Raw genomic sequence first — 16679 nt, 5'->3', positions numbered from 1 at the left:
TCACTTCTGTGTTTCCTGCGTCGCTCCATCATCCTCCTCCGTCCATCCACACAAGTTCACAAAGATTCAGACACATGTGAGATGAGTCTTGGTAGCTTATTGCATGAATTCCCTTGTTTCGTTTTGCAATCAGTAGCTTAGTTCATGAGAGTTCAACAGCTCTGCGCATCAATGGCATCCACCGTCTCTGTCAATGAACCGTGGCACAAGGCAGCAAAAGCAAGGACAAATCCATAACGGAAACCTCTGTGTAAGAACACTACTACTCCAGTAGTAGGTAATGGGAATCCATATTAAGGTCAGTTTGACTTCCTGAAGATTGCATAAGATGTGGAATGTCCAAGACGGTGGCAGCTTTCAGGAAGATAAAAGGCATTTGTTGTTTTTCAGGCAGATTGGACATAAAAGCCTATTATCTAAGGTATCACATAATCCAGACTGGATGAAAATAGGCTTATCTTATTTTCTGCTGAGGCAGGCGATAAGAACAGAACAAACAGAAGGAGAACAAGATGCCAGAGCACCACCAACAGCAGCGATCCTTCGGCTGATTATCAGCAGGACGTTCACCGTGTTGGTTCACAATAAATTACAACAATCAGGCGAGGAGCAAGGCAGGTTTCCACTCCGAAATCCTCACCAGCTGCTTGTTGGCACATTGTATGCTTACACCTTGCCCCCAAGAGGTTGATCCCAGCATTCCCAGTGATCCAAGTAATCCCAGTAGCCACAGAGGAGTGTCAGTTTGCAGAGCGAACTGTCCGGCTGCTCCGTGGGAAACGGTGGACTTTAATGTGTTTAGACAGGTGATCGCTGCGGGCGAACTTCTTCTCACATACGGGACATTGGTAGGGTTTGACCCCCGAATGGGATCGCCTGTGACGGGACAGTTCATCAGAGCGAGAAAACCTGAAAGGAAGAAGAAGAGAGGTTATCCATTAGAGCTGTGACAATATGCTTTTGTCCCGATTCAATTCCTAATTATTTGGGTGCCGAATCTATTTAAATTACCACTCTCACAATTCTTCGATATTGCTGATATTTGTAGATTAAAAACAATAAATATGTATAAAAGTTTTTCTTTGCTCGTCATTTTTCTTGATGTCAATAAGGAAAAAAACAACACAGTGGCCAGACCATCATCCTGCTGCTATAATGGCCAAGAAGACGAGTAAAAAAAATCAATAAAAACAATAAAAATGACAAAAAACTTACAATGGATTTTTATTTTATTTGAAAAAAGAAAAAGTGAAGCAAAAAATCCAGATTTTCGATTTTTTGATTTGATTTTCCCACCCCCTATTATCCATCCATCATTGAAGACATTATGATGAAGGATGATGAGCTTCCTCCTGTCGAGTTGATGTTTTCCTTATTTTACATCGTATTTAACCAGGAAAAACTTGAGATTAATTTTTTTTTCTGTTATTACGAGAAAAGCAAAAAAAAAAAAAAAAAAAACACAAAGAAACACTAAAACACCATCAAAGCTAAGAAGTACTTAGAAATCTAAAACATGTTCATCAACACTCCATAAAGTTAAGGTAACTTTACAAACCAGCTCCTTCAGTCCCAGCATCTTTTAGAACAGCATCTCTGTTCTGACCTAAAGAACCGCCCCAGGGCCCAAAACCGACCCACCAGAGGGTCCAATCCGGCCCACAAGATGAATTTGGCAAATGATAAGGAAAACATTACAAAGTAATTGTATTAAATCAATTATTATTTATCCTAAATACATTAAACCCATCCATTCATTTTCTTAACCAGTTGTCCCAGTTAAGGGTTGCGGGGCAGCTGGAGTTTATTCCAGCAATTACTGGGTGAGAAGCAGGTACACCCTGACAGGCCGCCAGTCCAAGACGGGGGGGGGGGGTTGTTAATGAGTTATATCCGATCCATTAATTACATAAAGAATTAGTGGGTAGTTAAAAAAAATTGCTCATTTAACTGTAAAACGTTTGTCTGTGCACCAAATCCTGGTACACCGATTACAATGAAGACTTCAGCTAAAAACTTAGCATGTCGCTGCTATATTTAGCCATTCCTCAGACGCCTCCAGCGTCATAAAAGAAGCAGCCACCAGTTTGTTTTCAACCTGAAAGGAAGGTGAGGATTTAATCCTGAAATAAAACCAGTTTCAGCTGGTTTAGCTTGACATGCTGAGAGATGTCAGATTCTCTGCAGGTGGAGGTTCTTCACTAAACGTTTTCTCAGCCTCTAAACTCAGTGACCAACTCTAAATGTGCAAAGTTACCTTTTTTTTTTTTTTTCTTCTTCTTTTGTTAAACTTTTTACTTATCATATAAAATGCTTCTCCTGATCTGGCTTGTGTAAGGAGTCGATGTTTCGGCAGACAGGAGACACGCGGTCGGCCCACCGGATGGAAATATTTCGGTTTGTCATTAAGAATGATTATTATTGCTGCTGAACGGAGACCTACACGTGCAATGTTGGGTTTTTATGGCTAACACTTTTTCCATCCACTGACTGCTTCCAGGAGAAGTTTTGATTGAACAGAATATTTAACGTACATAAAGTTTCACCCTTAAAACTGAAAGACTTTATATCAACATTTTCTCCAGAACAGTAGTGGGTAAATGACCCTTTGGGTGATCTGTGGACATTTTCCAGGCATTTATATCCCATCCAGGAGGTTTACAGTCCACGAACACCATGCAGAGTTTATTCAGAGGCTCTATACGGTAAATCCACAGTCAGCCATGACAACACCATTACTTATTACATTTTCAAGACGTAAAAGATCACGATCCCTACTATGCTACTAAGAAACCTCTATTTTGACCTATCAATGAAGCCGCATGTCAAACTTTCCACCAATCAGAGCTTAAATTGACAATAATGTCCATTCAGAAGCAGCTTAAGATCAGAAAGTTTAATGTTTGAAAAGAACAAAAACAATGGTCCTCTGTGGCTGGAAGATGTTCTTGATGCATGGTGGCGCCAAAGCTCAGCCAAGTTGGAGTTGCTTTTTTGAGTATTGTAGCATAAATGTCTAAATAGCAAGAAACGGCTGAAAGGAACAGTGTAAATTATGTAAATAGTTTGTGTTGTGTGTTTGTTTCATGCCAATACTTTCCCCTCACATCTGGATGTTGACAGGGGTTAAAATACTGAACTTCTGCATGTAAGTAACATTGTATTTAAATGAACCAAAAAGAAAACCTTTGAGTTTACGAACAGATATATAAACTATCCGTGTGTTTACATAGGAGTTTTAATTCCTGTTTAATTCCGAATAAAAGTTAATTCCGCTTTAAACTGATGAAAAAATGACCATGTAAACCCTTAAGTCCTAATGCTAATTTCTATTCAGAATTAAACTTTATCCCGATGTAAGTGGCTGGTTTATTCGTATCCCAAACTATTTAATTCCTCTGTCATGTAAACCTTCATTCCACTCTAAGTTAATTCTGGTCGTTCTGAGCATGTTCTTTACCTTGTCCTGTCCCGATGACGCGCGTTGTTTTGCCTCCTGTGTTCGGTGGTCTATCTTTCTTCTTCTCAGTTGCTGCAGAAAGTGAAGTAGTATGCTCGTGTTGAGCTGCTACTTCACATTTATAATAAAAATAGCAGCAAAACTGGTAGTTATTATGTAGTTTTTATAGGTTACGACTGAAAAGACGAGAATCAGGGAGCCATCTTTGTTTATTTCCGGTATACGTCATACGTCACGTGCACCCTCTGTCCAATCAGAACCCTTCCCAACCCGCCGCTCTAAAGAGGAATTAAGTGAGGACATGTTTCATGTAAACGTTCATTCGGAATTATTATTTTCATGTAAACTCGTAGGAGAATACGTTAATTCCGAATGATTTAATTCCGAATTAATAAACACCATGTAACCGTAGCTAATGTCTTCATCTCTGTGGAGGAAATTCATAATGAACTTCTTTGTGCTTATTTAATCTATAATTTGTTCTTTGATGAGAAAAAGGATCGTCTCAAGCTCACTACGGTTCTGGCATTCATCCGGAGTGTAAGCAACACCGTGTGTGTGATGACATTTCTCAGCTCCAAATGCAACAGGATCAAACCAGATTTTCCCACTGCTCCATGTTCTCCTGTCAACTTCCTGTTTTTCCCAGCGTCTCTCTCCAACCGCACAGAACTGAAAACATAATTATGTGTCGCGGGCGAGAAGGCGTCATGTGTTTATACCGTAAATCACTTGCCTGGAACTTATTTGGCCAAGCGCAGAATTACAGCAGAATTTGCATGTGAGGAAAAAAAACGATGAAGCTGCAGGGATTATGGCTCCACGGCTTCTTCCCAGCAACCCAGTTCTTTGAAACGGACTGTAACCAGCCGGGTTCTGCAGCCCAGATGTTGCTTTGCAGAGGTGACAAGATGATGAATCGATTCAACAGAACCCCGTAATTAAGCAGCAGATTTCCAAGCAGTGTGTGTGTGTGTGTGTGTGTGTGTGTGTGTGTGCTTCAGCGTTACAGAAACGCTGCTGCAGGGTCAGAACAGCTCATCAGTTCAATCATGACGAGCGTTGCTGAAACACGAAGGATACTTCTAATCAAGTCACACAAAACAAAACTTTGTTCAGCATAGAGCAGCTTTTCTCCATCCTGGTCCTCCAGGTCCGGTGTCCTGCAGGTTTTCTTAGTGTCCCCGCTGAAACACACACGACAAGCTCTGCACATGTCTGCTGACATTGATTTGAATCAGGTGTGTTGCAGCAGGGACACTTGGAAAGCCTGCAGGACACCGGTCCTGGTTTAACATTGTCTTTTTGCCTGACCGGAGACGGGAACAGGGACTCTCCTGGGATTCTGTAAGCTGCATGTCTGGTGACAGGTGTGCGATGCATTTTCATTGCATATATTAAAAAGAGTTCACTGGTTTAACTGGAGGACTCTGCAGATGAACAGAACCAACTCAAGTCTGGACAGCAATGAGCCCAGAGAGGCCAGCAGTGAAGCAAACGGCTGATTTATGCAGATATAATAACAAGACTGGAAACTCTGATTTCAGTCCAGACCAGTGTCGGCTGGATGAGCAGGTCAGAATGAAAAGCATGTAGAGTGTAGTTTTTCTCCTGTGGCCCTGAAAGACAGGCCTGCTCTGCATCCACTGTGAGTCTGAGTGGAAGTTAAGTATTCCCCTCGTGTGGAAACCCCCAGAAGACTTCCGAAATGTTGTTAATGATTGGTTCGGTTTTTCAGGCCTCCATGAAGCAAACTTCAGACCAAACTGCAGTTTAGTCTGATGAGGGAGAAACTGTTCATTACTAGACAGATGGGAGAAAATTCACTCAATTATCAATGACTAGAAGAGAACAACTGAAGCTTCTTCTGAACTATAAGAACTCGGTTTGTGCAGATTAAATTTCTTCGTTTTCCTCATAAACTTACAGTCAGACATTTTGGAAAAAATCCCTCGAGTTATTTCTAACGAACGCCCGACACAGTTCCTGACACAATTCCTGACACAGTTCCCGATACAGTTTCTGACACAATCACTGATACAAATCCTGACATGAATCCTGAAACGATTCTAGACGTAATTCCTGACATAAATCCTGACATAATTTCTGACACGATTCCTGACTTGGTTTGCGTCGCTGATGACTGAATCCGTGTATCTGTGTGCTGATTCTTCCTGCGAACATCATTCTGCACGCCGGACTCTGCTCTTCTCTTGCAGAGAGGTAGCTTGGACGTTCCTGACCCACAGTCATGGTAACTATTCAGTTCTGGCTCTTTGTTCGCTCCACTTCCTCACTGCTGCTCCCTTCGAAAGGACTGTGTGCAAAACCCAAGTGGACCTTTCTCTGCTCTTCAATCAGCATCAGAAAAACAGTCGCTGGAAGTAAAGAAGCTTTAGTTTTTCTACCTGTTTAAACAGGTGATATCAGTTAAACACATTTTTTGTTCATAATTCTGATTTTGCTGAAAGTCTCCATTTCCACCAAGCCACTGATTTCAGCCAATCAGTACTTCCCATCAGAGGAACGTGTCCTCCATCAGGTCTTTCCCAAACTTCCTTTTGGTGGATTTATATATGTGTGCTTTGCTGATCCATCTCACATTTCCTGACATTATCGGCTGCTTCCTTAACTATTTCTTTTACTAACTTCTGTTTTTCCCATTGGGTAGCCCCACATTTACACTATCATACTGTGTGGATTTCATTTACACAGTCCCTCTCTCACACACACACACACACACATACAGTTTCAGCCAAACCAGATCCTGCCTTTTGTATACAGACAAGAGCTCTTTGTTAGCTGGAACGCGCTGCCTGGATTAAACTGCACGAATTTCTGCAGCTCTCTTCATCTCTCAGGACACACATATGCAGCATTACCAGAACAAAACAATGCCGGTGGCTGATTTCCAGGACAGAGTCCACAATGAGCTGCTTTTAAGTCACGACACCAATTGTTCAGAGACTGAACGGTAAAACTGAAGACTGATCGCTGCAAGGCTGGATTGCATAACTTTCCAGGTTGGGGAAGTTTTTGACAGTTCGTGCTGTAAATACCATTTCCTATCTGCACTGTCAGCATTTTTCCTCAACGTTCTAGCAAAGTAAGTCCTGCAACTTTTAACCAAACCAACAAGACAAAAAAAAAAAAAAAAAAAAAAAGAGCAGAAACACAACAGATTTGAAGCAAAACCATTTTGTGTTGGGCCTTTTATGTTGGGATGGACCAACAGCAGCGGTGCTGGGTTACAGAAAGTTTAACTGTGTTACGTGGCTGCACGGTGGCCTCACAGCAGGAAGGTTACTGGTTCAATCCTCAGCTGGGGCAAGGCTCGGACAGTGGAGTTTGTGTGGAGTTTGAATATTCTCTCCAGATACTTCGGCTTCCTCCCACCGTCCAAAGACATGCATGTTAGGTTGATTGGTTACTCTAAATTGCCCCTAGGAGTGAGTGTGAGCGTGAGTGGTTGTTCCTGTGTAGCCTTGCAATGGATCGGCGAGCTGTCCAGGGTGTACCCCGCCTTTCAGGGATAGGCTCCAGCTTCCCCACAACCCTTCATTGGACTTAGCAATAATGGATGAATGAACTGTGTTACGTCAAATTCAGCAAAAAATTAAATCTGGATCTGAACGCAGCAGAATTACACAGGTAACTGCAGAGCACTGAATACATAACAAGCAGTCACTTTATGAGACGTATGTCTATGATCCCTGCAGCTTTGAATCACACACACACACACCAACACTTCGGCATTAATCTGTTCACTGGTCAGTCGATCAATAGAGACGCCAACAAACCAAAAGTTTGAAGCAAGATTTTTGATGATTATCATGCCGTTATTAAATTACAACCCTTACTTTTTGATCCAAACTCTACACTTTCTATGAATGAAGGAAAGATTTTGTTTTTAATGCTGAAATGAAAATGTTGTGTAGGCACATTAAGCTAAGGCTGGAACAGCGTTCCTGGTTCTGGTTTTGATGGAGGATTTCCTCTCCTCCGTCTCCTTGTGCAGCTCAGGGTGGAGGAGAGGATTTGATCCAATCCGTTGGTTTCCTTAGTAACGTAATCATTCTTATGAATTAGTTTGTATGAGCGCTGGACTAATGTGGATCATGTAAACTGGACTGAGATGACTGTGTCTGCAATAGTGCTCAGTTGTATAAATAGTTGTGTAAATAAAGTTGCTTCATTCATAAAAGATCTCCAGCGCCCTCGTCGTCATGTCCACAGTTTTACTGAAGCAGCAGTGTGTAACTGATTGGAAACGTTATGTCTTGTTTACCCTTTAGCTGATCTAAATTTTCCAGGCATTTACATCCCATGCAGGAGGTTTACAATCCAGCCACAACATGCAGAGTTTAGTCAGAGACTCTACACAGTATCCGCAGTGATCATGTTAAAGAAAAAAATGGGTATCAATACTATGTTGCTAAGAAACCTCTAATTTGGCCTAGAAATGATAATGAAGCCACTTCCTGTCAAACTTTCCACCAATCAGAAAGCTTAAATTAATGGAATTGTCCAATCAGGAGCAGCCAAAGATTTACAAAGTTTAATGTGCCTGAAAATGTCTGGAATAAAACCAAGAGGATGTTTTTGATGCACAACGGAGCAAAAATAAAACCTATTTGAGGTGGAATTGGTTTTATGAGGACAGTAGGTACATTGTAACATAAATAGAAAAAACAGCTGGAAGAAAGTGTAAATAATTAAATAGTTTATGTTGTGTGTTTGTTTTAACATATATTTTTCATCTAAAAGCCAAGACTTGAGAGGATGATATGTGGATGAGAAAAGGCTTGCTCCCTGTCGATCTGTGTGTTATTTCTACACTAATAAATTGTGTTTTGATGTTTTGGTCTGACTTTATGCTGCTAAATCAATGGAAATAAAGAAAATGTAAAACAAGCAAAAGGTGGCATGGACTTTTAATAGTTAACAGCATGTTGTGTTGAATAATCTGAAATGAAAGTCCAAAAGGCCCTGCGATGGACTGGCGAGCTGCCTTTCGCTGCTGGGATAGGCTCCAGCTTCCCCCGCGTCCCTTCACTGGACTCAGCGGTTAGGATGATGAATGAAAGAATGAAAGTCCAAAAGAGCTGAATAATGTTAAATTTAACATCAGCTGACCTGAAAAAAACCAGCTGAAAAAGCCAGACTGGGATACGGAACAAGATGCTGAACTTAGATGAAGACATCTGCAGGCTCCATACCGCTCTGTTTTATACTTAGCACACACAACAACACACACTCATAATGCCCAGATACACAGCTGCTGGGTTTCAACAGGAGGTGCCCGAGTTGTGCCCATGTGACTCCGACCCACATGCTCTGTCCCAGTTTCAGTTTACATCCAGGAAAACAGACACCCCAGCTTTCCTGGCCCATCCCAGATATATCACTGCCTGTCAAGGCGCGATTGTGCAAGCAAAAGCCGTTTGTGGTGCCGCCACCTCTCATCAGGCAGCACAACAGCCAACAAAAGCTCCTCAGCTGCAAGGATTAATGCAAACAGGATGACTTCAAGTCACCCTCCTTCTCCAGTCATTCCACATCAGACACAAGCTCAGTCTTTGTTACTGCTCTGCTCTGTCAACTCAAACAAACCTTTACTCAGGCTTTATATAACCAGTTATACATGCCAGTGAGGCTCTGCTGCGATAACAGTCATAAACTCCAACAACAACAAGTGTGCAACCACAGAGGTGCAGATATAAAGTGTGTGAGGTGATTGCTGAGGCTGACAGCTGGTATGTGTGAGTGCAAACACCCACCTCCATCCGCAGCCCTGCCAGTTGCAGGCGAACGGCTTCTCCCCCGTGTGCCTCCTCAGGTGCGCCTTCAGGTGGCTGCTCTTCGTGTACATCTTGGCGCAGCCAGGAAAAGTGCATTTGTGCATTTTTATAAGATCCGCCACCGGATTCTTCTGGAACTTCTGGGCTCCAACGAGAAACCCCGATCCCTGGCCGGCCGGGCCGTCTCCGAGCCCAAGAGGTTTGGCTGCGATGGGGACCGGAGCGATGCGTACAAACTTGGAGGAGACGTTGAGGCTGGGGGAGGGTAAGATGTGGGGGACCAGGGCAAAGGTCTGGCCTTGGATGTTGACCAGCAACTGCGTGATTTTGATGTCTGAAGCTGCAGAAGGCTGTTGGGATTGGGTTGCTGGGGTAAGCGGTGCTACCGAGGGCTCCTGCTTCACCTGGAGGGGCTGGATCTGTACGATGACCGGCATCCCATTGGCGTTCGCTCCATCTGCTGATGAAGGTCTGTTGGTTGGTGCTTTCTTGGCTCCTGCATTGGATTCATGCGCGTGGTTAGCTGAGACTGTCTTGGTGTCACCAGAAGCAGCGTTGGCCAGATTGGAAGCGCTGGTGGTGGGAACAGTTTGGTCGGAGTACTTAGCTTCTGGTTTGAGTTTAGGCTCAGGAGAGGCCTCCCTGCACCACTCCAGACCAACCTCCAGACCGAAACCCTCCTCTGGCCCAATGTCTGGGCAACCCTCATGCTTCATCGTCACCATCTCCATATTCTCCTCCAGGAATTCTTCTATTTCTTCTAGAGTAGGCTGGAATGAACTCCCAAGTTGTTCCTCGGTCTCCACATGGTACCAGGTAAGAAAGTCAAAATTTTCCTCCTTTATGCTCTCATGTTTGTCGGGCTCATCTCTTTGTGAGTCCCACATGAAATTGGATAATGGTACTGGTGCCTCAGATCCTGCAGACCCTCCACCAGCACCTTCTAAGGAGGCCTGGGACAACAGGTGGTCCAGGATGCTGTCCTGGCTCTCAGCACTAGAGCTGCTGCCATAGCTGGAGCTGAGCACCTGGGAATCAGGGCTGTAGCAGGAACGAGGGCTGGAGGACTCACTCAGGTCATCTTCTGAAAACGGCGATGGCATCACCTGGTAGCAGCCCAGGTCTGTGATCATATCAGACAGCTGGAGGGTCTGTGGAGAGCCCCTGTATGGAAGGAAAGTCTCCTCACCGAGTGGGGAGTTATCCACCATCCCTGGCTCCTGCCAAACCGCCACTTGCTGTCCGCCTCAGTGTCTATTTAGAGGGATTTGCAACAATTCCTTGCAGGTGGGAAGTTAGACGAAATAAAAGTCACCAAGGCCACAGTTCCCACTCTGCTGAAACACCTGATGTGGAAAACGTTATCATCCAGGAAGCAATCCAAGGTCACCAGCCAGGATATGGTGTCTGAACAGGAATAAACAGACACCAGGAAGAAAAAACTGTTAAACATTTCCAATTCCACAAAAAACCCTTCTGCACATGAAAAACCCAATGTTGGTAACAACTGCCTGAAGCTAATGCCTAACTGTGGCCCCAGTCATGTGTCAAGGATTGTAGCTACAAGCTGTAACTACTGAAAGTTCAGCCATACATGGACTCAGTGATCAAGTCAATGGCATAAATCCAAACAGAAAACATGGCACCATGAATCACCTGACAGATGTTTCTATTTTCTTTCATGAAAAGATCTGATCAATCACTGGCTCCTGAATCGTTCATCAGTTCCGGATATTTGTGACATAAGCAACCGATGAATCACAGCAATGATGCAAACCTGTTTACCTTTTTGTCTTGTACTTGAAAGATGCTATACAAACAAAAACTTCCCTACCTCTAAGTAATTATATATACACATATATATACACATATATACACATATATATACACATATATACACATTATACATATACACATATATATATATATATATATATATATATATATATATATATATATATATATATATATATATATATATATATATATATATATATATACACGACTAGTTAAATAGGAATGTAATGTAAATATAAAAAGATTTTTAGCACAAACAGAGTTGATCTTTCTGAAATGCTGTAGTGTTACAGTCTTTCATAGTTTGCACTGTGGCTCCATCCATCACAGCTTTAATGTCCTCTTGTCTTCATAAATAGGTTATTTTCTTGGAACAGGGAGCTTCGGTCATACTTCCCCCTCCCTCCGTCCCTTTCCAGGGGCCCCTGCTTGGTCTACTGGCCGACAGTAAACCCAGGCCTCATGGAGGAAAAAACATTATGAGGAAAAAAAAAAGAAAAAAAAAAAACCAGCGGGGCGATCGGGAGCAGCGCGCGCGCTCCTTTGGCTGCGCGTGGGTCTTGGACTGTATCACCTGCTCGGCTTGTTTACAGGACAGAACCTACAGAGCTGCTGCTGGTTCTGATGGTCCTGCTGCGGGATGAAGCACGTTGTTTTCAGCATAACCCAGAAATATTTTATTTAAAAAAAAAAAAAAAAAAAAACTTTAAGAAGATTTTTCATTTGTAACAAAAAACAAGTAGAGGATGAATCTTTCTGTTGATGTAACAGGATGCGCGCGCACTAGGCTTTTTCAGGCCAAAAAAAAACAACGCAAACTTCTAACCAGATGCTCAGAATATGATCAAACACTAACATTTCAAATCAGAAAATCATCTGTAATCTAGGTCTGTGTGCCATCCTAACCCCACCGATCCCCACGCATGGGTGCACGCGCGTCTCCGCGCATGGGTGCACGCGCGTCTCCGCGTTCAACGTAAACATGTTTTCGTGCAGTCTGCAGCAGCATATGGTAGCCAGCAGAGCCAGATACACAACCTCGCAGAGAACAGGCTCTATCTTACCTCGTCTGGCGGAAGAGGACAGAATCCGAGTGGAAGAGCGCGGCGTGGGTCAGGGTGACTCGCTGCGTGAGGCGAGGCAGCGTGGCAATGCGGGCTTTGCCCTTCAGACTCTCCATGCAGCAGCAGCAGCAGCAGCAGCAGCAGCTCAGTCTGGTCTCTGTGCTGACGGAGTTCTACTATATGACTGTCACATGACTGCAGCCTTCCAGCCTGGCTGTAGTGGAAAGTAAGAGGCTCCCGCTGAAGGCTCGTCCCCGCTCTGCCGCCTCATTGGTCGGCTGCGGCGGAGCTGGAGGCGGGTCTGGCGCTCGGGTTCCGCCGCGTGGACCAACATGTGGGGCACAGAACACAGAGCTTGTTTGTTATCATGAAAAATAACAGCAGAGGGGATTTAACAGAAGTGGGTCAGGAGGATTCAGGAATGTAGCCTAGTGGAGCATTTCAGCACCTGCCTTCAGTGGTTAGATTTACTTTATCAAGTCCACCTGTCAGGGACGCCTGGAGGATAAAGACAGGGGGGGGCTTAGCCCTCGGGAGATGACGTACAAAGTTACTTCTATCAGCTCAGCTCTTTGAGTTGAAAGCAGCATTGAATATCAGTTGTTGTAGCGATCTGCAGTTACTGTAATGTTATTTAGACATAAAGATGTGTTGGACATGAAGGACGGATACATGACCAATTTAAATCGAATCGGCTCCCAAAAAATTTAATCGAATCGGGACAAAAGCATATCGTCACACCCCTAATATACATATATATATATATATATATATATATATAAAACTGAGGCTGAGGCTTATGTACAGAACATCATTCAACAATGATTACCTGACTCCAGGTGAGAAACTTCACTTTGCTGTGATGCAGAAATTACTTCTACACACCTCAAACCATCACCAGACCCATAATCATATGAATTCTTTTAGGGTGCTGAAAACTTTTTGGGTTGGCTCTAAACTCGTAAAATAGACCTAACAACCCCCATGCTATCTCGTCAACTTAACACAGATATCCAATCAACCAATGCCTCGGATCCACCGCAAAGCAATAAATCATGTAAAGATGATCCAGACTACTTGTTCAGCTGAATGGTGTGAAACAGAGAAAATAACCAGCAAGCAGCAGTTTGTCTGGACCAAAATGTCTGGTTGATGTCAGAGGAGAATGAACAGACTGGTTGGAGATGATAGAAAGACAACAGGAAGTCAGACAAGCACTGGTTCCAACCAAGATATGCAGAATATCATCTCTTAGCACACAACATGTCCAACCTTGAAGCAGATGGTCTCCAGCAGCAGAAGACCACACTGGGTGCCCCTCCTGTCAGCTCAGAACAGGAAACTGAGGCCACAATTCACACAGACCCACCAGAACTGGACAATAGAAGATGGAGAAACTGGTCTGACGAGTCTCCGTTTCAGCTCCACATTCAGAAGGTTGAATCAGAATCTGCTGGATTCATCATGAAAACATGGATCCATCCTGACTTGGATCACAAAGCAGCACTAGCTGCTTGCAGAGTGATGTAACGTTAATAAATCTGCAGCAACTGTGTGAGGCTTCATGTCAATATGGAGTAAAATCTGTCAAGAATGTTTCCAACAAAGACATCTCCTTTTAAATTCAGACAAGATCGAGGTTGGACCTGATAAACTCAGGACAACACTGTCGAGCTATGTAATTAATCTGGATGACATTAATTTGGCTTCTAGTACAACAGTGAGGGAATTTAGAGTTATTCTTGTCCTTCAGCTCGCATTTAAAACAGGTTTATAGAACCACCTTCTTCCACCTGTGTAATATTGCAAAAATTAGAGACATCCTGACACAGTGCTGCAGAAAAACTAACCCATGTCTTTGTTACTTCAAGATTGGATTATTGCAATTCCCTATTTACGGGTTGTCCCAAATATGCCCTGAAAAGTCTCCAGCTGATCCAAAACGCTGCCGCCAGGGTTCTGATGAGAACCAGTGGGACAGATCCTATTCCTCCAGTTTTCGCCTCTCTACACTGGCTCCCAGGATAGAGTTTAAAATTCTTCTCCTCACATATAAAGCTCTCCATGACCAAGCTCCATTGTACATAAAAGATCTCATAGTTCCATATATTCCAAATAGAGCACTTCGCTCTCAGACTGCAGGTCTACTAGTCGTTTCCAGAGTATGATGGGAGGAAGAGCGTTCGGCTATCAGGCTCCTCTCTTATGGAACCAGTTCCCACTGTGGGTTCGGGAGGCAGACTCCCTCCCTACCTTTAAAATCAAGCTTCAGACTTTACTTTTTAATATATCTTATAGTTGGGAGGAGGGTCTAGCCATTCATTAATTATGTTGCCATAGTCTTAGATGGTTGAGAGAAGTCCCATGATGGACGGATCACTTTCTTTTCATCTCTCTGCTCCTTATTTTCAGTGTAGAAATGACAGATTTGTCTAAATTAATGTATCTATCCTCTTTCTGCAGGTCTTACTGGATAAATGTTGCAGTGCATGTTGGTTTCTCTTTCCTGTCCTCTCCACTCCAACCAGTCGAGGCAGATGGCTGCACTCCCTGAGCCGGGTTTGTCCTTCCTGTTAAAATGGAGCTTTTTCCTTCCCACTGTCGCCTCATGCATGCCCAGGATGAGGTCAAGTCAAGTTAAAACTTTATTATGAGTTGGCTTGTGTTGATGCGTCTGAGATGACATTATTGTGAAGTGGTTCTTAGAAATAAAGCTTGATTCAATTGAATTAAAGAATTAATGCAGTTCCAAAGGAAAAAGCTGTTCCAGCCTCTTACCTGAAGGTGGATCTGATAAAATGGACATATTTATCCCTTTAAGGCCAAAGGTTGGGAAGAAAAGTCTATTTTCTTTTCTTTATATAACAAACATGTAACAACAATCAAAATTTGGGGTGGGGGGCATTTTTATTTTATTATTTATTTAATTATTTTTTATTATTAATTCAATTTATTTATTATTATTTATTCCACAGGATCTTGAGCAAAGTTATTATCTCATTGGAGCAAACTGTATGTATGCGTCAAATAAGTCACGTTTGGCTTTAACGGGATAAATATCATTGATAATAATTCATCAGATACAGAAGAAGTAAGGATATAAATGCACTTTTGATCTAAATCCGGGGAGTGAAGTGAACTTTCCACTCTGAGCCTGAGAATCCAAACAGAAACGTGAGCTCAGCTACTGACTGCAGCTTTTGTGTGGGTCAAAAACACACCGAGCTTCACCTTTAACCCTTCCTGACGCACATGAACTTACTCTCTCAGGAATAACGTGGACTAACCAGTTGAGCTTGATGGGAAGTTTCAAAAGCATAAAGTTGCTTATTAACTCTTTATTGGTCACTTAATGAAATACCTTGAAATTAGAAATTTTAACCTAAAATTGTCCTTCTGGTATTTACCAAGATCTCCTTTCTGTTGCTACATTTAAAAAAAAGTTTTATGCTGAAAATGAAAGAAAACGAAGTGATGAAAAATCATCACTTGCCTGATAAAGGGTTAAACACCGTTTAGTATGATGTCAGGGTTAAAGCTTGGCTTCATGGTCAGGGATGGAACCAGGTTGTAATTAGGTTTGGAGTTAAGGGGCTGAGGAAGGCCTTGTGTTAGTAAACTAGATCTGTGTGTTTATGTGTGTGTGTGTGTGAACGCATGCTTTTCTGGCAGTGTGTGCTTTACTGACCTACTGACTTTTCTTCCTTTGGCTCAGCTCACCCAGAGGCTGGATGTTGGTCTCAGACTTTTTCCATGATGATTGGTGGACTTCCAACAGGTGATTCCGTTTCCCAGATTCATCCCAGTCGCCTTCTCCGTTTTACAGAAAGATGGGATTTAATGTTTCAGCCAAATGGTCATATAGTCCAGTTCTAGTCAAATAAATAAACACATGATTGTCTTCTCTATTTCCAGTAGATTTAATCTGCTTGTCTGAGTGGGACTCAGGTGAGAGACCCCGTAGTGCGGTGGAGGTCTGACACTTCCAGCTTTTATGAATGTTTTAAAATAAACTAATAAACAACAAATAATTTCATTTCATTTCATTTCATTTCATTTCATTTAACAAATAAACTAATATGGGTCCATTGTGGATTCATTTGAATGTGATTATAACTGGACTACAGTGACTTGGACGCTCTGTAAAAGTAATGAGATTACTTTGTTGTGAATTGGCGTTGTATAAATAAAGCTGAATCAAACTGAATTGTTCCTTATATCATGTTTTATGGTTGCCAAGGATTTTAATAAATGTTATGAACTCAAACCAAACTTCATTTTGCTGAGCTGCATATTTAGTTTCATTTGTGTGATGAAAACATTTTCCATCCTCTTCTGGCAGCGTGTGTGTAGCAGCTGTGGGCAACTCCGGTCCTGGAGGGCTGCAGAGTTTCCCTGCTGCACACACACCTGACACACATCAGACTTTGTGTCTGTTCAAACATGCTACTCGGTACGTCATTCAGTCACTGTTGTTGCCTCAAAGTTTTGATCTTGCAGCATTTTTGACAAAATTTGCAACAGAAGTGGTGATTATTTTTTTGTTTGTTTGTTTGT

General features: G+C 42.6%; 2 protein-coding genes across 2 annotated transcripts in view; both read right to left on the bottom strand.

Annotated features, from left to right (window-relative positions):
- aldh1l1 (aldehyde dehydrogenase 1 family, member L1) overlaps nucleotides 1-9258 on the bottom strand; it is a 140871-nt gene extending 131613 nt beyond the window's left edge. The window contains exon 1 of the mRNA XM_079242778.1: nucleotides 9241-9258. The gene's annotated coding sequence lies outside the window, so the exon portion shown is untranslated. The remainder of the gene's footprint in view (nucleotides 1-9240) is intronic.
- LOC306757660 (Krueppel-like factor 15) lies at nucleotides 741-9717 on the bottom strand (the record flags this gene model as incomplete). Its single annotated transcript, XM_079242780.1, has 2 exons — nucleotides 9154-9717; nucleotides 741-909 (listed from the first exon to the last, which is right to left on the bottom strand). The coding sequence occupies exons 1-2, from the start codon at nucleotides 9696-9698 to the stop codon at nucleotides 741-743; spliced, it is 714 nt and encodes a 237-aa protein (XP_079098906.1). The 5' UTR covers nucleotides 9699-9717.
- Between the last annotated feature and the right edge of the window lie 6962 nt (nucleotides 9718-16679).

Source organism: Telmatherina bonti, assembly GCF_933228915.1.
Source record: "Telmatherina bonti genome assembly, chromosome: 6".
Taxonomy (NCBI): domain Eukaryota; kingdom Metazoa; phylum Chordata; class Actinopteri; order Atheriniformes; family Telmatherinidae; genus Telmatherina; species Telmatherina bonti.
This window is presented reverse-complemented; position numbering and strand designations above follow the sequence as displayed.